Here is a 26634-nt window from a genome sequence, read left to right on the forward strand (position 1 = left end):
CCAAAAATGCAAGCCATATCTGATCAGCCCACTGAACTTTTGACAAGGCTTAACTTAAAGCCAATGTCACCTTAGATCTCCATGCAGCAACTCAAGAAGTTTGTCATGATGCCAGACCAGTGGACTAAATATTCAAATCAGAGGTCTTACCTGTGAAAAAATTAAGATCCTGAGATAGGTCACCAGTCAATGCCCATTTTCTTTTTGCTGTTTGGTTTTTGCTTCTTGATTATTCAGGGGGAAAAAACCCACTAAATGATAGAACACATTCTTTATATATAAGGACACATTTAAAGATGAGTATTTCTATTTTATGATGGTTGCTATTTATTTTGGTGGATGGAAATGCAGAATTAATGATCTTAATGAGCTGACTCTGACTCCCAAGAGGATAAATTAGCTGTGTTTCATTCTGGAATTGAACGGCGCCATGCAGAGATGTGCTATTTGAACCATGGGAAAGTATGATGAAAAAGGTTTCTGAACCCATGGCCATGCTGGAAGACTTCACAATGGCTCAAGGATGTCTTTTAAAATATAAAGGATAATCCAGTATTGGCTCAACTGGTAAAACAAACAAAATAGTCTCAAAATATCAACATTAGGATGATTACCCCCTTCAGAGACACACCTGCAAGTCATTTAGTGGGCTGGTTTCATCCCGACATTATTCTAATTCTTGATTTAATTTCATCTAAGGAGAGATAATGTGAGGAAATGGAGGCATTGAAGAGTCCGTGTTATCACCAGAACTCACCGTCTATCCATCCTCAAGAGAAGAACTCATTGACCCTTATTCTCACAACCATCATCAAGTCCTACGTACATGGCAAGACCAAGGGTTCTTATCCACAAAGACAAGCCTCTCCATCTCCCCTGGAGAGGAGGGTTTTAAGTTCTTGGGGAAAAAACACATATGGCTTATAAAAGGCCTCCTAGGTTACTCTGAAACATCGACCTAGTGGGATATCCCATTTCCCCTCATAAATTGAAGAATTTCTGATTTAAATATATAATATAATCCTAGATCTCAGCTACTGTATAAATTTTGAAAAAAAATAGGACTCAAATTCAAATTTAGGTGCCTTTGATTCATTTCAGAAAACTAACTAGTCCTTCCTCCCTTCTTCCCTTTTTCCCTCCCTCCCTCCCCCCACCCCCTTCTTTCTTTCTTCTCCTTCTGTACTTAACTGCTTAGCCATCCATTTAGGCTTTTCATAGAAGCATGTATCATTGAGATGGGAGAGGTCTAGAGGGTTTTCTAATCAAGCAGTCTCTGCTTCTGTACAACCAATGGCTGGACAGTTTATCCCATAGGTGAGCATGATTAGATTTTAGAGTGTTCCTTCTTAAGCCAAATGGTAGATAGATGCTCTGACTTTCATCAATTCCCAGTTTTTCTGAGCTTTAGCTTCTTTGTTTGCAAAACAGATATGCCACTTCACAAATTGTTGTGAAGATCAATGAGGTATTATGTGTTCTAAGGAAACTGTAATGGCTATATAATTCAAGCGTTATTTTAATTAACTTCCATCAAACTGCTATGAAGTAAAGCATTGTTTTCCAAATGTAAGGATAGCAATAATAAGAGTAATAACAATAGAGCTCACCGGTGCTGAGTGGCCATTAAGTGTGCTAAGAACTTTATATGCATTATCTCATCCAAAGAAACTTGCAGCGTGATGAAAACATTCTGGAATTAAATAATGGTGATGGTTGCACAACTTTGTGAATGTTCTAAAACCACTGAAGTGGAGACTTTAAAAGGGCAAATTGTACAATACATGAATTAGATCTCAATTAAAAAAACAATGTGTATGTGAAAGAGTTTTGGAAAACTACAAATGTAGAGGTAGTCCACAAAGTGCTGTGAATGATGCAATAGGAATGTCAGTCTTGGTTCTTACCCTCAAGTTCTTTACAGTATGGTTGAGGAGTTAAAACAGGTATATAAAAACTAACACCTAAAGCAGGGTGTGAGGGAAGACTGTAGTGAGCTTACAAAGTTTTATTAGACAGTCTGAGGACCAAGAGATGAGTATAAGTCTCCAGGAGGGTGATATCGTTGTCAGGATATAGTTTCATGGAATCAAAGGAGCTATAGCATTCCGAAGAATGGGGACATATTAGAAACAGTACACTATCCTTAAGATTTGATGACCAAATGAAAATACTATTTTCTTAGAATGTATGACCCCCTAAATGAGAGCTTTCTGAGGGGGTATCACCCTAAATCTCAGCCACTTCTGGTTCCTTATTGTGTGATACTATGAAATGTAATCAGTTAAACAGAGAGGTGTACGTTTCAGTAGCCCTATTCTTGACTCTGTTCTCTGAGAATGCGTTGGTTTTAAGATTTTCTGGAACATGAACAGAGTTGAAGACATTCTTTTTTACAAAGTCCCTCCAACTTGGTGAGGTTCCAGTACTGATATTTATTAGCTATATGATTCAGGGCACATTGTTTAAACTCTCTGAGCAGATGGGTAAAATAACACTTACCTTTTAGGTCAGCTGGGATTTTCAGGTATGTTTCTCAGTGCCTGGCACCCGGTGAGCCCTCTGGTATGTAGGGCCTAGAAAGAGACATGGGAGACAGAGAGAACATATCTTCTATGTCCCTGGGTGTCTTTAGGATCCACTGGGTGTATTACAGCTGTCCAAATACCGGCTGACTGCTGCCACACATCAGAGGCTCCCTGAGACCCTTTGGGACCCTCCCCCACAGTGCTGCTCTGCTCCTCCCTGACAATCCCTCACCTCTTTTGTGTGTGTGAATATATTTGCATGCATGACTTATCTTCTCAGTTTGATTGAAAACTTCCTGAAGGGCAGAGAACATGCTTTACATGTTTGTATTGTCTACACACTTAGAAAATGCGGAATTCATGTTATTCAAGTCTTATTTATTAGCTGAGAGAATAAAAAAGTATTAGTACTGAAAGTGGAAGACAGGGGAGCAGTAGCCTCTTGTTTTTGAAATGGTGTGGGGTTTCTTTTGGGGGGGAGAGGTTTTTCAGCTCAGTGCCAGGTTAAAATAACTAGACCCAAACCGCTTCTTGACATTATGGCCCATCTAGATTGATAAAGGCAATCTCTACTAGCCGGTAGGACCCCTGAGTCATTCATTTGGAAATGTTTTGGGGTTAAATTAGCAATTATCTGAATCAGTGTGTTTGTTTTGAGGTGAGAGAGCAGGTGGCCCTCTGACTCTTGTGCTCTGCGGTGTCGCTTACTCCCAGCAACAGTAACTATAGTCCCCAGAGCCGCCTTCAGCCTTAAAACCTCTGTTCCTTGGTGAGGATTAGGTTCTGGAAAGGCAAAGCATAACACTGCCTGACTCTGATTTCAGTTGACGATGTAGACTTGGACCATAGGAGTTGTTCTATACTTAGAAATGAGCACGAGCATTGAGTGCATTTGAAGACATTGTCAAGTTTTGTCCCAAGTGGGGCCCTGGAGTATAGCACTGTATCATGTTGCACAGCAGAGGCTTATAGACCATAAACAAGCCTCCTTGCTAACCTACATGCCATCCTGGGTTGCACACTTGCTCATCTTGCTTAGTGATACTCTAAGAGTATGATAAATAAATGAAGAATAAAAAAAGAGGACAATTTTTCACTTTTTACTGTTTTCCTGGACACAGTTGAGCCAAACACTTCCCCCAAAGTAGGGGAAAAAAGCAGTGGACATATGTGTGTGTCATATACAGTCTAAAGCTTTATATGTGTGTATTCTGTTTTATCTATTTCATATGCATATAGATTGAAATATACCTGCATCTATAACACACAAACATTCTGCTTGAAGTATGCCCAAGATATTGAGTATAGCAGTAAATCTTGATCTTGATTAAAACAAGTATTTTCCAAATGAATATGTGATTGCAGATGGAATTGAGATGCATAAACTATGGTGTCACTTGCTAAAACTTTCAAGTTCCTCTCCGGTGTCATCTTTCATGTTTCCTTTTAACTTGATTTAATAATATAATCCTTATTCCGAAATGAGCTTTTGTGAAAAAATCAGTAATTACCTTTGTCACTATTTATTTAATGAATCCATGGAAGGACTTCATTAAATTATAAATGCCTCATTACTGATATTCTCGTATTAGATTTTTGAAATTATGGTGTGAGTCAGTTATCTATGTCAAGGAAGATACAATGTTGAAAGTTCAGTACATGTCCAGTGAAATTACTGCTGGTTTTGCTAATGCAGTATTCATGAGAATTTGCCAGAGACAATCACATTTAATCCCAGAGAATAAGAATTTGAAATGAATTCTTTTAAATTGTAATTATTCATTGGCAAGAAAGTTTAGCAAGTTTTATTGTTTATATAATTGAAATGACTTGCTATCCTGTCAGTACGGGAGGGGTGTGTTTTGAGAATATTTACATTTTCTGAATGGAATTATAGATATTGCTGCTCTAAATATGCTTGATATTAATATTTTATAGTTTATATACCTTTTTAACTTATTTGTTTTTAGGAAAAAAGTGGCCCATTGGCTATTATTTATGCTTCAATTATTTTTCAAGGACTTGATGCAACCTGGGGTGGGGTAAATAATGTCCGAGTTAGGGTACAGTCTATTGTTTGAACCTACTTTGGTGGTATTCATTTCTGGTCTAGCTGACTCTGGAGTTTCAATCTATGAAATGTCAAAGATGTTGGAAGTTGAAGAATCAGCATATGCAGGAAAAGATGGGCATCCTTTAAAAGGCAGAAGCTCCCCAAGTATCAACAATTCTCATTGTTTCTTAATAGTTTGTTTTACCATGTTGCAAGAAATGAATCCTTGAGAAATCTGGGGGTTTCTTTACCCTGGCAAATAAGCATTTTTACATATCATATTGCAGAAACATTTAGGGATAAGATAAAAGACTTTTTTTCGGAGTTTGGTGCATTTTGTATCTTTAGTATTGTAATGCATCTATTCACAGAACTTGAGTCTCCTTAATGATTAGAACTCTGATGAAAATAGCCTACTATTGCCTTCCTATCAGAACAAGTAGGAAATTTAAGAATTTCTTTCCATCTATCCTGGGGTAAGATACATGACTATAACAGAAGAGATACTAGAACAATCAACTCTAGAGTAACAAATACCCTTGTGTTACGGTGAAAGAGCTGATTCCTAGGTTGCAACAGGAATTTAAACCTGTTCTGTCGAATATTTCTTCCTGACCCCAATAAATTCTAGGAAAAGTCTCAACACTACCTTGGTCACTTTTAGATAATAAAAAAGTCATCTGTTTATGTTTAGACAGAAGTAATTTCAGCCTACTCCTTTGTAATAATAAATGCAATTTCAGTTAAAGCCAATCCCTTACCCCTTTACCCCTGCTTGGGCTGCCTTGGAGCTGCCATCTGCACTGGGAGAGGGAACAGGGTTGTTTCTCCTCTTGTTTACATGATGTTTACTCTTCCCCTTCCTTGACTCCTCCAGGGATGAAGCAGGAGAAGGAAGAGGAGATAAGGGGCAGGAATGATCTTACTTGGCTAATACAGTAGTAACCATCTAGCTGGGCTTAGCCCATGCTTAACATTGACACTGAGGGGCACTTTGGGGGGGGGGGCATTTTGGTGGGTTTCTTTCGTGCTCTTACCCACATCCTTTAGATGGTCATTTAGGATTTTTGCCTCAGTCCCTGGGCACGCATCACTGCAACTCCAGGTTCTTTCCTTTGAGTTGTCTTCACTATTCACCACCTCTCTCCCCAGGGGACCTCTTGGCTAGAATACAACATAATACTGTGCTGGCTCTGTAACCCATGGTCCATGTTAATGCCCACATGTTCCTTCTTCTAACAAACTAATGCACAGATGAGCCCTGGTGCAGTAATAACTCCTTGCTCTGCCATCAGAGCATCAGCCAGTCACAGTCTCTCCCCTTGAAGATTTGTCAGGCAAGAGTCAAATCCCAGGCAAGGGCAACTGCGGTTGCTGATTACCCCAACAACTGTCCCCAGGTTCCAGGAGACAAGTGCCAAACTTTCTGAGATATGCCATTAAAGTCCCTTTCTCCTGCATCCCTCAGATAAGGGAAAAGTAACCTTCAACCTTGGAGGTACGTGCAAATCACATCACATCCCAATTCTCTCCAAACATCTTCTAATTATCAATCGCCTCTTGGTCTTTCTTGTGTCTTTAATGGGCTGCAAATAGGTAAATAATTCAGGGTCCCAAAAAGCAGTTTTCAATGCTCGTCTTTGCAAGTGTGGCTTAGACAATCTTGTACCTCATTTTGTAAACTGGAAGTAGAAATGTGTGTGTGTTTTTTTGTTGTTGTTGTTGTTTTGTTTTTTTACTTATTGACATCTCAAGATTGCAGCTGAAACTGAGACGAAAAGACTCTATTTTAATATCCTGTTATATCCACATATCAGTTGCTTACTATCCTCTATAAAATTATTTTGAGCACACATTGATTGATACATACAAACAATCTGCAAAGCATAATAAGAGGCTCCATGGTACTCCTACTCTAGCAGGAAAGATAAAACAGGTGACAAAGAACAACCAGATTTACCAAATCTTCTAACTGCAGCTAGAGGATGACCCAATGTTCCTAAAATTCAGCCTAGTGTAATGATAAGGAGCTCAACCTCTGGAACCTGACTGCCTGGGTTTGAATCACAGATTTCTCTTTCTAGCTGCATGACCTTAGCCAAGTTACTTAATCACTCTGTGCTTCAGTTTCCTCATCTGTCAAACACAGATAAAATAGTACCTCTCTCCTGGGGCTGTTAGGAGAAGTACCAGAGTTAGTATTTGCAAAGTGCTTGGAACACTATAGGGATGTTGTTTAAATAAAGATAACTTAATAGACCTCTTAAGATTCTTAAAAAATTTCCTGTGGAGTTATATCACATATGTGTTAAAATATAAATAGGCCATGTTAAATATTTTACTGAAAATGAGCAAATAGGAATTCTAGCAAAATGAAAAAAAAAAAAAGAAAAAATGAGTGCTTTCACCAAAGACCTATGCTAAAAAGATGTTTAAAAAAGTCTTTATAGGCCCTTGGATAAAAATTTCGTGTTTATCAGAATCCTATTATTTGTTTATCACCTGAATCAGTCTACAGAAACCCAAAATGCCTTACAATGGCATATATTTAAAAATAAGGATCTTCAACTCAATGATAGATGATGCCTTAGAGGGCCAGGACAGGAAGGGTGGGGGGGAGTCACGGGAGAGAGGGGATATGAGGATATATGTATAAATACAGCTGATTCACTTTGGTGTACCTCAGAAGCTGGTACAAGAGTTTAAAGCAATTATATTCAAATAAAGAGCTTAAGAAAAAAAAGTAAGGATCTTGAGAAATATGGTAGATAGTAAAAAGAAGCCTGGGGAAAACAGTACAGTAGACGTCTATGCAGCTTGTAAAATTTCCCTACTCACTTTGACTCTGAGTTTCCTAATAACCAAAGTCAGAAAGGAAATGTGATTTTATGTCATATTATCCAACAAGACCAAAACAAATCAAAACACACAAAAAAATAAAAATAATACTAACCTATTAAAGAAAGAAATCCTTTATGGACACAAAGAACCAGGACTAAGAAATACAGAAGGGGGCAGTGACAGTGATTAGTGCCCCAAACAACATCTTCAGATACTTCCCTTCAATTAATGCAGTGTTATACAAGGTGTTTTTTTTACAATAACTCTCAGGGGAAGCTGATGCCACACTCTTGCTGCTTCGTTCAGTGATGAGAGTCCAGCAAGAGGTCAAGAGGATGTGGTCCAAATCTTCAGGTTTCCGATATTCTGATTTTAAATTTCTGCAGGAATGGATGGACTATGTGTCCTTTACTCCCTTTTCCCCCATGTCAGTCCTCTCAACTGAAGTTTGATAAAAGGTGAGCTGCAGACAGTTTGAGGTTATGTACTCTGACAAGGACCCGCAGTACAAGTATTCTGTGCTACTGATTAAGGGCAAATCCACATACTTTCAAAATCAACTGAACTCATGGTAGAGTTGACAGCCCTGCTGTTAGGGAAGGCTTCTCATGGGCAGAGGACATAAGCACATGTTTCTCTTTGCTGCCTTGTATTACGGAATTATAAAGTTAATGGCCACAAACTTTGCACTTAGAATGATTTGTAATGTAGCTTTCTATAATTCAGAGAGGTAGTTAATTTTAGATAACTATATCTTAACTTCATCTTAGCTTATTTAAAAATGAAGAATGAGGGAACTGAATTCTAACTCTAGCGCCCCTCTGTTTAGTTATATGACCTTGAACAAGTCATTGCACCTTCCTGTGTCATAGTTTCATCATCTGCAAAATGAAGAAATTGAGTAAATTTCAGACTCTTAGCATATGATGATTTGTGTGTGAATAATGATTGCACTCATTAGATACCCATACCCTATAGAGTGATTTTCTATATTGTGAGCCTTTGTCCACTTTGTATTTAGAAATAGATTTCATTACTCTGATTTCGCCTGTTATTAAAAGGGAGAATTTCAAGCCTCATTTTTCTTGTGAAATGAAAGGTGTGGATTAAAGGAGCTATGTTAAAACACATGAAAGTATATGCTTTAATACAGGCAGCTGTGTACCTTCTCTGTGGCAACCTCTGGGAAGAAGGCAGCTCAATTCTCTTGAAAGTGTGTCTTTTGGAATATCAATTATCCATGAAAGAGATGCTTCAGATTTACCCAGATGTCAAGAACCTTACACAAGTTAAGCAGAAGTAAAATTGGAGGAAAGCAGCTGTTGTTCTGAAGCATGTTTTTGAGCAATACCCTGTATGTAGTTCTTATTAAATGCTGATGAATCAGCACAACTTCATACAACTCTTTTTACTCCCCTTCTCCCTTCCAGCATCAAGGAAAAATTGGAGTTAAATTTAATGTTGGAACAGATGACATCGCCATCGAAGAGTCCAATGCAATCATTAACGATGGGAAATACCATGTAGTCCGTTTCACGAGGAGTGGTGGCAATGCCACATTACAGGTGGACAGCTGGCCGGTGATTGAGCGCTACCCTGCAGGTAAGCCAGTGCATGTGTACCGGGGGAAGATTTTATGAAAAATCAAACTGGAAAACGCAGCATTGTTTTGCATCCGTTTCACCCAGTTGTGGGTTTTCTGAGAAACCAGCAAGTATTTATCAGACTTTAGAGTCATGTGAATGTAATGCTGTCCTAAACTTTGCTTGATACAGTGTACAAATGGCATTTTATAGGAGAACTTGAAGGCACACGTTATCGTTTGCAAAATTCAGGACATCAGTGAAACCAGAAAAATGCACACATAAAAGGCACAACATGTCAAAGCTCTTTTTACTGGATCCTTGCATTGGAACAAAGGAAAGGCTTTGTCAAAAGTAACAAAGTTAAAATTTAAAACTAAGGGAGGGAATATCATACCACTTTTCTCTGAAAGGAAATAGGACCAGACAGTTCCTTTGATGGTAGTACATAGTTGAAACTCATGAAAGCTGCTGGAGGGCCATGGGACAAACAGGAAAATAGTAAGGGAATTACATATAGCACTGTAAATCAGCACTTATAAGAACATATAAGTAAATGAATTTTGTTTTCACTGTCATATAACCAGGGGGTTTCACATGGATTCTGTAACAGTAGTATTAGTCATTTCAAGTCTATAAAATGAATGTCAAGCTATTATTGATAAAATAAAAATTATCTTCTTCATTGTTAGTGAGTTTTGTTAGTACTGTTATAGAAACAAAGGCAGTAGATTGGAAACTTAAACCAGTGTTACTTGCGATCTGAATTTTTAAAATGCTATTTTAAAGTAAAATCCAAATTACAAGTACAAAGATATTTTACTGAAATTATTATCCTTTCCATATTTTAGTACAAAAGAGGTTACTAAAAACATCAGTCTCATTTTTCTATGCATTTCATTTAGAAACAACTCTTTTTTGTACAGCAGATTTATAGCACAGTATAAAGAAAGATTATAAAAAGAAAATTTCATTTGCACAGTAAAAATGATTACCAAAACTTATATATAAACTACTCTATTACAGTATTTGTTTCTTGAAAGAAATAATTCGAGGAAGTAACTAACTTACTAAATAAAGATCAATTTTCCTTAGGACTTATGCACAATTACGGAATGAAATGTCTGTGACGCCCTTTTGGACCTTTTATAATTTGTAACATCTACATCTTCAAGCCACATTTCAAACCTAGTCTATAAATCTGGTGCTTTACAAATATTTGCTGAATTAAATGTAATAAAAAAATACCTGCTCTATGCCAAAATTCAGAAGCAAGCACATTAATAATATGCCCAGTGCCTTTTATAATACAAATACTGGACACTCAAAAAATATTTGCCAAATTGATGTCCTTGAAATTATCCCGATTTTAAATTACAATTATGAGAATGCACACCTTCTATTACCAACTATAATAAGATGAAGGAATGGAAGATCTGGAAGGAAAGTAACTTAAATATGCACACAGTGTTTTATATCCCCTGCGAATTCCTTATTGCATCTACTGAATCCTAGTAGAAAAGTAATTTTTATAATAACTGCAGCCTTAGTGAAATAACGGAAAAGTAAACTAGTGAATTTCCTAAAATCCAGATTAATCAATACCTGTTTACTGAGAGGAAGTCATTGCACTGGACACCACTGAAGATGTAAAGTAGGATAAGGTCTAGACTCTGCCCTTGCCAAGTTGTCATCTGCTCATAGAGGATCTGAACATGTAAAATGATAAATCCTGTTACTATTACAGTGTGGCAGTTGCCTCTTGAAGCCTAGCTTTGTTTCAACAGTTAATTTCTTAAAATTATCTTCATTTAGTAACTTTTCATTCTTAACATACTTTCCAAACTAGTATCTTTAAGAACTCTGTTCTAGAGAATGTTAATGGTGCCTTATGAGAGGAGAGAGGAAGTGTCACTCTTAAGTTAGTTTGGGAAATTCTGTGTTAAACTAAGTTAAAAATATCTATACTTGGACTTTGTTATATTAATACCATAATGAATCTCTAAAAGAGAAATATGTTATGCATTTCCCAAGCATAAATAATCAGAACCTAGTTTTCTAAAGCATTAATGCATTAGGTAAATATTTATGTATTTTAAAATTTCTTTACCTCACTATTTTAATATATTTTATCTGATTAACAGCCCTTTAATTGTGCACATACCAGATACTATATTCTAGGCGTAGTCCAAAAAAGACATGATCCCTGTCTTTTTGTGGCATGCTAGTATCCAATTTGAATACTAGCAGTTGAGACTGGAGCAGTATTAATTAAGTCAACAAATATTTGTATTTTTTTCTCAACTAATAGTTGTTTAACACATATAATGTCTTATGTACCAATTAAATGGGTAGTCAGTATAAGAAACAATATAAAATATATTTAAAAATCAGAAGCTGCCCAAATCATGATAATTAAGGAACAAATCTTTAGAAATACTCTATTTAGAGGCCACCTTTTATATTTAGTCAAAGATTCTAAGTGTCCTTTCACCAAAAAGTATTTTAGATGTTATTAACAAAACAAAAGTGAGCAAAGTTGCAGTTATTCTGAAGGATACAAGCAAGGGTAAAACACAGAATCTGCCCTCGAGAAAATTAGAGCAGCTGTGAGGAATTTTGATCTATACTTATAAAAAGTTAATGATCAATATGTAAAGAACTCAGGGGAGTCACCATGGTTGTCATCAAGCATTTTATGAGTCATCTGCTCTGTGTGCATTTCAGTATGATGTTGAGGTAGGGAATAAGCCATGAAAATTTCAAACACCTTTTTCTCTCAAAGCTTCATCTGCAGCAATGCCACGAAGACTGAATACAAATTTAAAAGTATGTGTCATCTAGATTAAAGTTTTTAGGACAAAGTGATCTTATGTATGAGTTCAATAGAAATGTCTACTATATCTCTTTTGTATTGGTTTGTGGTATAACTATTTTTATTTTAGAAGTTTTTTTGTTGTTATTATTCATTAGAAAAACAGCTAGACTAATACTTTTACCACTAAATCCTATAATCAGAGAAGGGGGAACAAACAGACTATATTTGGTTCCTTTTTAAGTACCTGCACTACAAAATATAGGTAATGGGGTTGAAATTAGTAATTGAGTATAGCATTTAACCTTCCATTATAGGGCTTTGTGGTAAGTGCTTTTATATGAAGCAATTCATCTGGTAGCGACACTATACCTCTAATGAAAAGCACCTAAAGCATTGACCAGTGGTGTTAGCCTATAATTGTCTAGAAGTCTTTCATAGAGAAACTAATTAGTAGATGTAGATTTTATGCTCTTTTGGAGTGTATGAAATATTCTCATAACTCAACAATTCATATGTTAGAATAACTATTGAATTTTCTGAGTAGCAGACCCAGTTTTCATTATTTTCTGTGCATGGAGAAAAGTATAGAAACAATATTTTGCAAACCATTTAAAGTAGAGAAAGCCATTTCTTGGTGCTTATCAGTTAAAGCTCTAGAGTATAATGCATCATTAATCCCTGATTTGTTCCTAATTACAGTTAGCAAAATTTTCTCTCTCAACCAAAATAGACTTTCCCTTCTCATATCAGTCCACAAAGCCTAACATCATTTAACTTGCCCAGACTAAAGATTGCTCCAGATAAATCACAGTTACCTTTGAGGATAAACCTTTGAATTCATTTGTCTACCACAGCATGCCAAAAAGATGTTATTTGTTCTATAGAAGGTCAAATATTCATTTTATTTTTGTCAAGTTAATACATCAAATCGACAAAAATATACTATATTAAGGGAACTTTCTAGGCTTACCGTCTGTTTACAGAAATACATAAAAAAATGTTCAAGATTAAAAATGCACTAGGTGAGAAAATACAAGTGTTATTATATCATATTCAGCTAATTTCTGAATAAGACGTGCCAAGAAAAAAAAAAGGCAGGGAAATTGGTTCCAAGGAAGATGAGCCATTTTGGAGTGAGTGGTCTAGTAAGACAACGAGAAATGTAGGAAATTTTATTTGGGTATTGAAAGGCTAGATTATATTTTAGTGGGATTAGCAGGAAGTGATAGAGACAAAAAAATTAGGAAGCTGTTAAAAAAGCCCAGGTGTCAAAAGATAAAATGCCTAAAATAAGGTGTGAGGGTGTGAGAAAATAAAGAAGAGGTTGAATACATTAGAAGACCTAGTGAACAACTAAGTAAAAGGAGAGTCATTTCTACTTTTCAGTTTCTCTCTCTGTCTCTCTCTCCCTCTCACTATCAACGTAACCACTGATTGTTCAATGATGAGTAGAGAAGTCAGAGACATACTTTTGGTTTGCTAAGAGTTTAGTCTATTTGGGAGACAAAGAAGGATTTTAATAAACCTACCAATGTCAAATAAAATGGATTAGCTTCCAAGTTAGTAGTACATGATTTGGTTGCTATTAGAGTTTAAAGGAAAGAAAAAATGGCAATCTGGATTGGTGTAACAAAGCAGATTGTTTAGGGATGGAAGATTTGAAAGAAACAGGAATAACTCAAGGAACGACTTCATGGAGCAGATGTAAATGCTTTTTGCATGACCATTCAATTCGGGTCAAAGATCTTATGGGCATTATCTCTAAACCTTGACTTTGTTTTCAACTTCAAAGGCTGGTAAAATATTTCAAGGATCAGGGAAAATCATATTGATGATTTCCCTTTAAATTTTACACAGTTTAGATTAATTGATTAATTTTTAGTTTGTCATTGATTACTTATTGATTATGTATTTAAGCCTCTCCATCATTGAAAGTTTCCTATATGGTACTAAAGTGTCCATTGGTTTGAGGATTTTTATATTTTTATTTCTTTTTAACTGAATTTTTACTACATGGATGATTGTACTGAGAAAATCTATCTTGCTTATAATCACAGAATTTGAAGGAGGGAAGGGACTTCAAAGATCTTCTCTTCCAGCTCCTTCAGTTTTCAGACAATAAAATGAAACCTGTTAGAGGCTAATGAATTTGAGCAGGATCACTGTGCTAGTTAGTGGCAAAGCCAATACTACACTTGGAAATTCTTATCTACTAGCTCTTTCCTTTATATTGTCTAGGAGACAGAAACCAAAATGAGGAGAGATCATTACATGTATCCTTCAACATAACAAGGTATATTCTTCCTAACTAAACATTGTGACTTACGTGGTCAGGCATAGCTGTCTATAATTAGTTCATGTCACAGCCTACTGCTTCCGCTAACCCACACAGACACGCATACACACAAAAGTATCTTATGAGTATTAAAAAATAGTACCAAGTAGAATAAAAATAAGTTTCTTACAAAACCATAATTTTTTATCATTAAAGTTTTGAATACTATTACTCATTAGTAGGCTTTGATTATTTTTTAACCTCACTTAAAAAATGTATTAGCAATTAAGGAAACCATTATGAATCATACTATTTTACTATTCTTTTAGGTTGACATGAATTCAAACCTTATATATTTACTGATTTATATTTATTTCTCAGTGACATCACTTGAAACTTAATTGATTTCAGTAGCTAGAAGAAGAGTGGTTCATTAGAGGATTCACATATTAGAATTCTTAAGTATTATTCAGGAGAAAAGCTGTATCTTAATAGAAGACTTGCCCCTGTCTTGGTTAAATGTAGAGATGTGGGAAAGGTGTGACTGAATTTTGTTTCCCTCCTACAAAGCTAAGGCAGTGAAAGTCTAACTCACTCATCGAAACTGAGAAACCATACAGCAGATTTGAGTCATTCTTTAAATAAATTACCAGTCTGGGGTAGGCTTCAACAGAGACATAATTATCAGGACTTAGCACATAGTAGGTTACTTAATAAATAATTATTGAATAAATCCTATTTCCTCATTCAACTTCAATGTTAAAACATTGTCTTTTGCTCATGATTTTTAGCCAAAATATACATAGATGCATGGATATTTATGTGGATATATAAATGTTTGGCTTTCTATTTGATATAGTTAACTGTTTACTAATCCAAATTTTCCAAAGCAAAGCTTACATACTGTGAGAAATCTGAAACTTCAAATACCGTAGCTTTATTAGATAGAATTAATGACTAAAACTCTGACTTTTTCCGTGTTAATTATCTTCTTTCATGGTGTTCAGTTTTTCTGAGACTTTGGGGGCTTTTCTTAATGATGAAACATAATGAACTTTTTATTGAGCAGTATATTAAATACATCTGCCTAAAATGCTTAGCTTCAGAGAAATTGTATCCAAGGAGATGGAAAGAAATGATATATCCTCAGACTTCTCACTCGTTCTTATATGGTCTTAGTGACCTGCAGTTTTTCTTTTTTAATATCAAAGAGTTCTTACACTTACTGTAACACAACCATATTAGGATTTTTAATTTTCTGACAAAACAAAGAAAGTTTCTCTCATGGTTTGGTGGGCTTTGGCATCATTTAGACTACACAGTCTGGCAAACAGATAATATAAATGTATATAAATAGCAGCCCTTCTTTATGGTTTCCAGAACATTCGCCCTTTATCTTTTTGTTCCCCATTATTGTTTCCAAAGTCCAATTTGTTTAGTGATTTAAATTCTTAATATAAGAAAGGGAGGTATTGATTCCACTCCTAAAAAATAGTCAGGTTAAACAGAGAATGGCATTATCATAAATTTCAAGTAAATGTAGCCAAAAATGTTGACTGAGGAACTGGGTTCAAGGACTCTTCTTCAAAGGTATTGATCATGTTAATGAATCTACCTACTAGTTACAAACAATGCATCACTTATGTCAGACACACACACACACACACACACACAAAATAGTTGCCACTATAAATGAAAATTTAGTTTTTAGGCGTTGAGATGGAAATAGGTTTTAAGAAACAGGTAAAGGCTGAAAGTCAGAGAAATTACATTTTTAAGGATATTAGGCTTTCAAGAAACTTCAGTTTTATGCAAGTGTTTGGTTGACTTTGAAGAGATTTTTAGTTTGGTAGCAATGCTTTCATAATTTGCTTATTATCCAAAAGTATCTTTATTGTAGCATAGTTTGTAATTACCTGAGTTCAATGGAAGATCAGCCGTGTTCCCAACTTAATGATGGGCCTTTCTCTTAATTTTTTCTCAAACACTCTGACCCCTTATTTTATCAAGAGGTTTTATTAAATTGCCAAGGAATATTTATGTATTTTATGATAAATAGAGTTAACAACTAGTATTTTTGTATCTGATTAAACAATTTTTTTACATCCTGCTATTTGCTTTTTACCTTCTCAACTCTTTTTTTTTTTTTTTTTTTTTTTATTTTATTTTTTTGGGGGGTACACCAGGTTCAATCAACTGTTTTTATACACATATCCCCATATTCCCTCCCTTCCTTGACGCCCCCACCTCGATTCCCCCCCACCCTCCCTGCCCCAGTCCTCTAAGGCATCTTCCATCCTCGAGTTGGACTCCCTTTGTTATACAACAACTTCCCACTGACTATTTTACAGTTGGTAGTATATATATGTCTGTACTACTCTCCCGCTTCTTCTCAGTTTCCCCTTCACCCCCCGCCCCCTCCCATACCTCGAGTTCTCCAGTCCATTCCCTGTATCTGCTTCCCTTTTCTTGTCACTGAGTTCATCAGTACCATTTTTAGATTCCGTATATGTGAGTTAGCATGCAATATTTGTCTTTCTCTTTCTGACTTACTTCACTCTGTATGACAGATTGTACCTTCTCAACTCTTAATGTCAGCATTTGAATACCATCTATGAGTAAGGCTCGTATTTTTCATACTATTTCCCATTGTCTGCTGTCTACTTACTTTTCTTACCTTGTTAGCTCAGGAATTGGTATTAAATGTCACTTTTCTCCTAGTAAACAATGACAGTAGCAGAACAGCAAAAAGCTAAAAATTTCATACACTAATGTTGAAGCCCTATAGGAATATAAAAATTAGATACCTATCTTCAGTTTTAGATTAATCTAGATCAATTTTTCTTAACGTCCTTTAAATCTCTGTCTCTATAAGAATCTAATAGGGCATCTTATCTTTAGAAAAACACACATGTATCTGCATGTACACCCAGTTATGCATATCATTTTTAGGGGTTGTGCCTCAACACCTTTATGACCCATTAACCTGGAATTCAGAACCTCTGCACTGGGTGATCTTAAGGAGGTTGACATTTTAGAGGAAAAAATAAAGTCTATTTAGTTCATAATTTAAAAAAAGATTCATCTAGTGCAAGGACTGACAAACTTTTACTGTGAAAAGCCAGATAGTAAATATCTGGCATTTGCAGGGCACTTTGTCACAATTACTCAACTCTACTACTATAGGTCAAAAGCAGCAATAGATAATAAGTAAATGAATGGGTGTGGCTATGTTCCAATAAATCTTTAGTTATAAAAATAGATAGAGGGACACGTTTGACCTGTTGGGCATATTTTATTGGCTCCTGATATAAAGGCATGGCAGAAGGACACAGGAACCAATCTGAAAGATCTCCTACTGGCCAGAAGGAGCTATTTGAGCAACAAAATAAATGTAGTATTGGATTACAACCCAAATAGTGAAATAAATATCTGTGAGTACATACCGATATTAAGTGATTGAATAGGTAGACGGATAGATAGATAGATAGATAGATAGATAGATAGATAGATAGATAGATAGAAATGTGGGGGAGCAGGGACAGCTCTTTCTTATAGAAGAATTCCAGTTACCAAATGTAGAAGGATGATGGAAGTAGAAATTCAGCATTAGAACTTCAAAGTAATAATTGTTGAAGACAAGATACACCAATAGATGCCAAAATTAGTGGGTAGACGTTTGAGTAGAGACTAGTAATGTATGTAGTCTAAAAGTGTCTCCTGCAAGGGGAAAATAGAAACTTTCCACAGAGAAACTCATCAGACCACCTTAACTAAGTGATCGAGTTAAACATCATGAGTAATAAGAAACATGGACCTCATGCACCTCCTGATACAATGTGCTGAGAAAAGCACTTTGTTTCTCTGGTACTCTTTGTATTCTCAACAAAAATTCGTGGCCTCAATCTAATCATGACAAATACAATGTGGGAATCTGGATTGGATCCTGGAACACAAAAAAGACATTAATTAAAAGCTGGTAAAACCTAATAAAGTCTTTACGTTAGTTAATAGTGAAGTAACAATATCAATTTCTTAGTTTTGATAATTGTCCAGTGGTTATTTAAGAGGTTAACAGTAGGTTAAGCTGGATGCAAGTTATGCGGAACTCTCATTACTCTTTTACAACTTTTCTTTAAGTTAATATTTTTTAATAAAAAATCTTTAAATGATTTCCATTTAAAAATACCTTTTACCTTTTACTCAATTCTGTATATTATAACATTACTCCAGAATAAAAGATTTAAAGCACAAAACTTCATGTCTGTGAAACTGATAAGTTGGATGTAATTGTTGTGACTAAATCATATATTCACATGTTCATATGATTATTAGGAAAGTACATTTATTCCTAAGGAATATAAACCTAATCTCTGTAACAATCCAAAGGTGTAACCTAATCTAATATTTTAGTTAGGTCTTAATTAAGACAGAATGACATAATAAATGTGAAAACTTTTTGAAGTATGAGGCTTTTAAATAGGCCGTATATTAAAATTTAAATTATGGTGATGAATATTTTGTGTCAGATTTAGCCTCATGGGTTGAATATTTCTCAAAGAAAGACTTTCATCTTAAACATTTAAAAGTCTGCTTTGTTTTTAGCCTTATGAGTTTTACTGCAGTAGAAAGCAACTGAGGTTCCCACCCCCACTCTGGAAATTTGAGACTAACTTTCCCCATGTTAAGTATTATTGGAGTAATTTGTCATCTTGAGCATATTATCTATAGTGGTGGCCTGAACATTTAAAATGTCCATTGAGAACCCAAAAAGACTATACCTGACATAAGTCTGTCTGGATATTACTTATGTACTTCCAGTGAAGCATTGAAGTATTTTAACTAGATTTATGAGATATAAAACTGGACAGAACAGAGGAACATTTAGCTTCATTTTTCTACATAGTGTCAACTAATTGATAACATGCCATAATAATTTTTCAGGGTTACCTTTGCTGGAGCATTTTAAAAGTCCGCATGGAGTCTTCAGGTCTCTCTTTTATTATTTTTATTGTTCAGTTTGGCAGAGGAGTTGGATGGGGGTGTATTTTCTGGTTAGAGGAGAAACAAACAAATAGAAGCTTTTTAAAATGCAAAGGTTTGCTTTGCAGAAAAGAGGGGCAGTATGGTGGCAATCACAGTAGGAAACGGACCTGGGGATAATTAGATGAGGCTTGTGCTTTTATGGAAGTGAAGTTCAAATAGAAGATTAAATCCATTGCATTGACTCAAAAAGGAAATTGGTATTGCTCAGGGATTGGGGTGAAGACGTAAAGAGGACTCACCCCAAATCCCAGACATTCACAGAGCTCATTTCAATTCCTGTCTTTGGTAGGATCAAGAATCAGCAACAGTGAGTTAGGTATTCTATGCTGGGCACTCCATACTGGAACTGTGGTAGTTTTATTAACATACATTTTCTCATTAATACAAAATCTTATAAGGCAGTTTGTCATATCTCCTTTGGCTAGATGAGTAAACACAGAGAAATTAGGTTACTTGCCAAGGTCACATGCTCCAAAGCTCACTCTAGTGCTCTGAAGTGTTATGCAATGCTATCTACGCTATTTATTCTTATTCCTGATCAGAAAAAAATATATCGGAAAAATTTCTTCTTGGTTCCACCAGATTGCACCTTTGTTGTGCTAGTCCTGATACCGATGGTTATTCTTTCTTTTGCTCAGATCTTGAAAGAACATTCAGGTGTCCCTTGGGATTTGTCCCTTGGGATTACGTCCTCCTCCTTTGCTGGTTATTCTTGTTTTTCCTGGTTATTGTTTATCTAAATGCAGAAGTGAGTGCCAAATCCAACTTGTATACCTCCCTTAAACACTAAAATTGTCATAGGAAATGTAGACTACTCCTCAAATGACCAAACTTTAGACTTAGGCTATAGACTTACTACAAGATTAAAGATGGGTTAGTGTGGAGGTTAAGAGAGAAGATTCAGGAGTCAGACTGTCTGGGTTCAAATCTTAGTTACAACACTTTGTGGATATGTGACTTCTGGCTCAGTTCTCTAACCTTTTTTTGTACTTCAGTTTCCTGACCTGCAAAATGGCGTTTATGATAGTACTTACCTCATAGGGGTGTTTGAATTTTCAATGAGTTATTAGTTTCAAAATACTTAGTGTTTAGAAAAAATCTGGTGAGTAGTGAGTACTCAATACGTTAGCCTCACTCATTAATCAAAGTAGTTTAGTTTTACAATTCTATAATTGCAATAGGTACTAATATTCCCATATTAATGTGTGTATTTTCTTCTGAGAACAAATTTATTTTGTCTTGGCTGCCAGATTTGGCTTCACATACATGGACACAAGTCTTTCCAGAAACCTCAGATGTGTAAGTGCCTCATCCCCTTGTGTCCTCCAAACCCACCCTGAGCCAAAACACTCTAGAGGCATCAGTAAGGAAGGGCAGGATTCAAGGTAAATGAGTTACATAGAAAATACTTTCTGGTTAAATTTAGGGAAAGGAGTGCTGTGTGGTGGTCAGGGAAGATTTCACGTAGGATGGGAAAGTGGATCAGGTGTTGGAAAATCCTTTGAATTTTAGTAAGTGAGCATTAAAGAATCCATGCTAGCGGACAAACAGGCCACTGCATATAGTTATGCAGTTACTATTGGTGAGTTAACTATACGCAGTCACCAATGTTCCATCGGGGGAATGAGTGGAAGGGGGAATCCAGTCTGTGCATGGGTCAGCAAGCCATGTGTGCTGACACAGGGGATGTCCCCTAAAGGATCAGCTGTCTTCTCCTTTGCACCAAGCAGCTTGCCAAACCTCTAGTCTGGGCTCTAATCATCAGGGGCGTCTCCATATTCAGTTTCCCACAATGGTGCCCTATAATTAGGAGACCATAAACATTCTTCAAATAGGCACAATTCTGAGAGAGAGAAGAAACACTATTGATAGTTACTCCTGCATAACAGACACATACCAACACTACCCTAGGCAATCCAGGACATTTGTCACTTTACCTATAGGCTGCCAGGTAGAACTGAGACTATTGCTTGTCTCTTACCTAGAGAAGCTAGAATCAATCTGTTAATTATTATGCTAGATGGCTGGGTTTATTCCCATTCAGTGGGGAAGCTGAAGATATTAATTAAATTAATAAAATTAAATACCATTACATAAATAATAATCCTAAAATAAATAATTCTGGTTAAACAGAAATTTTAACCAGATTTGAAATTATTACCATTTTTCCTACTAAAAGCATTTTAAAATATCAACACATTCTCAGTCACTCATAAATCTTATGCTTAATATCCTCTTTTGCTTAATCAAGTTTCATGTATCATAAATTATGTTTATTTTTGGTTCAAAATAGTGTTTTTCACTTTCCACCTAAAGATACTTTTCTCAAATATTTATCTCATGCTGAATTAGAAAGCATTCAGAAAAGGGAAGTAACTCCAAAGCATCAGAAAATGGATGAAATTCTGTAAAGTGCTAACAACAGATCCAAGTCTTAGACCTATCCATTTCTTTAACACATTTTACGTGGAGGAGCTAATGGAGGCCAAAAGCTTCCTGTACTCCTTTGATCCATCAATGGGTGTGCATTAAGACCCACTTTATGGTTGTCCCATGCTATGCCAAATCTGGTGGGGAACAGAGAATCAAAAAACACCGTCTTTGCCCTACAAGAGTTTGAAGTATAACTTGGTAGAAAGATAAATCAGTTAGAGGAGCATGAATTGTATGGGAAATGCGAGATTACATAGTGCAAAAGGTAAATATGAGAGCTAGAAGAGATATGAAGTAGAGAGGAGAACACACATGTTTAGTGCTTAAAAGAAGTAAAGTCTGAGTCTGGCTATAATGGACATATATTGGTGACAGGCCTATTCCAAGCAGGAGAGAGAAGGAACCCAAGAACTCAGGTGGTTAAAGATTCCAAAATAGCACAAAAAATGGTCTTGCTCTCTATGATGGGGTATTTGTGATAACTTTATAACAATCCTAGTAACTAAAGCTAAGGGAGTAATTAAGGAAGGAGAAGCACAGCCACTTTCTTCCAGAATGTGTGGGTTTCTAAGGGATATCTATACTATGACAAGAGGATATTTGGGGGTGGGAGAGTTTCAACATGGACCTAGAGTTAGGGACATCCTGTAGGTTTCCAGCTTGAGTTCCCCTGGGCTCTCAAGAGAATTTGAGCACAGTTTCTCAATCTATGATGATAAAGTGAAATTAGCAGTGTCCACCTGAACAAGGCTTGTAACTGGTGCTAATGGTATGTTCCTGTTAAATTTTAATAAATTCTGAGTGAATAGGTAGTGATGAGCACAACTGAGTTTCATTTTTACAAGTTTATATTCCTGATTGCAATTGAATTCTTACTCTATAACCGAATTATATCTCCCCAAACCATCTTATCCTCTGAAATTCCTAACGTGTTATTAACAATGTAATTCACCTTATTACCCCATATATGAAAATCTTTCTAGTTATCCCATCAAGGCACTGAATCCAATGGTAGGCACTAGTTTCCACTAATTCTTCCTTCAGAGATTCCCCAGTTTCCATCATTTTCTATCTGCACTTGCATTGTTTTAGTTATGTAAGACCTTTATCACAATTTTCCTATTATCAGCTATAGACTATTTGTATCCCTCGTTATGTTAACCCATTAGGTGTACAGCCTAGATGCTTATTTTTCTAAAATTGCTTTCATTGTGTATGTTCCTGCTCCTTAATTAATTCTTCTGTAGCTCCCCAAAGTAGACTGTAGAAGGAGTAGAATTTGTGGGGATAAAGAGAGCTGTATGGTAGAATCAAATGCCTTTCGCTCAGGTCTGATATTTTTCATTTTGGAATCTTATTTTTTATATTTCATTTTTTTGTTTCTACACATATAGACATTTTTTGAAAATCTGATTTTCCTGATTTACATTTTTCTAAGTAGCCTTCATAGTGTTACCAATTTCTTGCCCTTGCAATAGGAAACCAAGGATTATAGGTGTTTGTTTTTTATATTTTTCTGTATTTGTCATTTGTTTCATACTTTGAAGTTTAATGTTATTTGTTTGTATTGAGTATACATAAAAGCCACTTACTAGAAAAACTAAGTTTAATGATTAAATGCAATTAGAGTATTTCAATGTATAGCCAATCCAAAACAAATCAAAACAAGAGATCTATTGTATTTGCCCATAATGTGTGATGATATTCTTTCTACTTTTTCATTTCCTTTAAAAAGGAAATAACATGAACAATAGTAGTTTTATGAGATAATTTACTTCAACTCTTGATGAGCCATGGTAACTTTCCTACTCTCTTCTAATTCTGTGGCACTCGAGAGATCAATCTGTCAAGGTTATCAAACCCATTCTTTATAGGTTGGGAATTGGACCAGAATCTAGCTGTAAAGCCTTTTCCATTTTTATAGGTCTGTGATTCTGTGTAATCTGTGAAAACAATAGCAACCATCATAGAGTTAACACTGACTATGTACTAGAACCTGTTCTCAGGTTCTTAACACAAATTACATCTCATTCTTAAAAATAATCTCATGATTTATCACTGTTTCACAGATGTGATGACACTTGGAAAGTTTAAGTAATATGTCTGAGTTAAGTGCATTACTGAGAATAGAACCTGATCCCATAAAATCATTTGACTTGATTATCTCTTTCCATAAATCTTAATAGCTTTATAGTTTAAATATCTAGAAGATCAAGATTTCACAAATTTCAAACTGGAAACTTTTTCTTTTGGGGATATTGAAAGGAGACTTTTCTTTTTTGGTAAGAGATATGTCAGCTACATTGTGCTATAATTTTCACCCAAATTACTGTGACAATGTAAAGTGTTTAAAATCTGTGTATTTTTGATGGTATGCTATGTTGTGACCCTTACCTTAGTCATGAGATAAAATTTCTTAGTCATCGAATGAAAAACTATGGTGACCTAAAATCTTTTTTGTTTTAAGACTAGTCAAATAAAGTATCTCTGGTTAAACATGTCATTAGTGGCAAGCCTTAATACATGTCATTAAAGGCAGGGACCCTTTACCCATGCTTTTCCCAGATCAGAGGTTTTTTTAGTATACCATACTGCCAACTTAAGAGAAAAGCATATTTTGCATAGACCTCTTTTGGCATAAATTTTATTAAATATCAAGTTATTATAGCATAGGCCTTCTTTTTCTTCATTTGTCTATTTTTTGACTGTAGTATTAAACATACAATACGCTCATTTATGTCTAAGAGCTTTTATGTGATGTTTCTCCTCAGAATGTCCAAAGGCTTCCTAAAAAAGATTAGTAGACCTATGACTTTTCTTGACTCCCAGTTTTCCTATTCAAACTAGAATTGTTGTGTATTCCTACAAATGGTTAGCAGAGAGTCATTGTGTCAAATTTCATGAAGGGAATTGACTTCATATATGAATTAACTATGGAGTTTCTTCTGTTTTCTTAATGTGTTGATTAGAAAAACAGATCACCACTGTGGCTACCTATTTTCATCTGCAAAAAAGCAGGATTGGGAGGGAATGGAGGATAGACTCAGTAAGCCTGGATCATGGAGAAGAGGCTGGGAGCATGAGATGGGCCTGATAGAGAGTCAAGGGTAAGGAGATTTGGTATGATATGGTGAAGGACAAGGGATAGTGGAAGAGACAAGTATCTAGAAGGTATTCATTAATTTATTTAATAATTCATTCAAAAGCATTCCTTTAAGACCTTCCATGTGCCTGGTCGTCTGCAGGGAATACAGTGGTGAGCAGAAACAATACAGTGGTGAGCCGAACAGAGATCAGACACAATTCCTGTCCTCATGAGTTTATAGGCTATTGGCGAAAACACATTTCAAATAACCTCTCCAGTTAAAGTGTAGAAAATAAACTACAGGGAGCCAGATTGAATGTCTGGAGTTAAAGTAGGAGGTGATACAGCAGTCCAGAGGTTGCTTGGACCATATGTGGGAAATGGAGATGGAAAGACACTGGTGTTGAGAATGAAGGCTTGGCTCTTCTTCAGGCCCTAGAAACATTAGAAAAGAGAAGTTGAGGGCAGTGACAAAGTTTTTCTGCTCCCTTCTACCAAGCATCTTCCCAAGTCAAAAGCAGACCAAAAGCTATAGTGAAGTCTGGCTCTGCAGGTAGAAGTGGTGAAGCTGTGTCTAATTTCTTAGGAACCAGATGGGACCTTGAGATGATTGCATTCATATAGAGCTCAAGTCTATCTGTTTTAGCACCAATTGGTATAGTTATCTATTTGTCAGGCCTTCCACTGTCCCTGGGCACTTTCGTTGGAGGATCTCACCCTACGGTGGGGCTGCTTCACAGAGGCTTGGAATTAGCATCATTCTTTAACCGTAACCCCTGAAAGAGCATGAGAGCAGAGTAAGACACCCATCCAGTTTTGAGTAGATGGTGAATATTTCAAGTTAACAGTGAAAGTTACTATTTTTTGTTGTCATTGGCTCGACTATTTAGCAAGTCCCAAAAAACTAATTACTGTCTAGCAGAATCATTTTTGTGTTTATTTTAAAAGATTCTTCGGGCAATTTCTAAGAATAGAAATTGGTATGAATGATATAGGCTTTGTCCTCCAGGAATTAGAATTTGTTTTTAGAGTTTTGGAAGTGGGCACAATGAACATTTTGTGATCTCACGATACTTGCTAAATTGAAGAAAACCAGTATATTTCAATAAAATAACCTCCCCTTATTTAACCATTAACATTAGTAGAGATTTATTTTATGCAGGGTATTTTTTCACATGGAAATTTTTAAAATAACTTAGAAATCTAACACCAACCCTAAATTTGTAATAGTACTGCAGTGATCTGTGTTAATGAATCTACAGGGGGCCACAAACTAAAGAAAATGGTAGTATAATCACTTAATTTTTTTTAACTTGAGAAATTTCATTTAATGATATGAAAGGTTAAATAGTTCCTTTTGTAAAAGTTGTTCTATAGACATAATGGGACAATGTTGAAATATATATATTTCATGCTAAAATCAATTTCATCATTATCTTTTAACTTAAATAATGCAAAATGTAAATTGGTAGAGTTTGTTTTGTAACTGTGCTTAACTACCAGAATTGTGGTGCAGAATATTATGATTTGCAGCAAATCCAGAGAAGGACAAAATGTATTATTTAACCAAAATTAAAAATTAAAATCGATATGATTTTGACATTAATGTAGTACTTTATTAAGATGCAAATCCAAAAGTACTCATTTCTAGGCTTTTTGGCAGTTAGTGGCAAAATACAGTCACATCTGCTGAACATCAAAGGTCCGAATAAATCAACAATATATAATTTTAAATAGTTTTAAATTACCTCTGTATTAGTTGGCTAGGGCCACCATAACAAAATACCACAGACTGGGTGGCTTACACAGCAGAAATTAATTTTCTCACAGTTCTGGAGGATAGAAGTCTGAGGCCACCATGTCAGCAGGGTTGATTTCTTCTGAAGCCCATCTCCTTGGCTTGCAGATAGCTGCTTTCTTTCTGAGTTTTCACATGGTCTCTTCTCTCTGTGAACATGCCTCTGGTGCCTTT

At 35.7% G+C, this 26634-nt stretch overlaps 1 protein-coding gene across 22 annotated transcripts in view; it reads left to right on the forward strand.

The window, feature by feature from the left end:
* The window catches only part of NRXN1 (neurexin 1), a 1070346-nt gene that overhangs the window by 898309 nt on the left and 145403 nt on the right, over positions 1 to 26634 (forward strand). For all 22 annotated transcript variants that reach the window (XM_057740906.1, XM_057740886.1, XM_057740889.1 and 19 more), the window contains one exon: positions 8853 to 9024. In XM_057740906.1, the coding sequence (XP_057596889.1) occupies positions 8853 to 9024 (172 nt within the window). The remainder of the gene's footprint in view (positions 1 to 8852; positions 9025 to 26634) is intronic.

Source organism: Hippopotamus amphibius, chromosome 7, assembly GCF_030028045.1.
Source record: "Hippopotamus amphibius kiboko isolate mHipAmp2 chromosome 7, mHipAmp2.hap2, whole genome shotgun sequence".
NCBI classification, from domain to species: Eukaryota; Metazoa; Chordata; class Mammalia; order Artiodactyla; family Hippopotamidae; genus Hippopotamus; species Hippopotamus amphibius.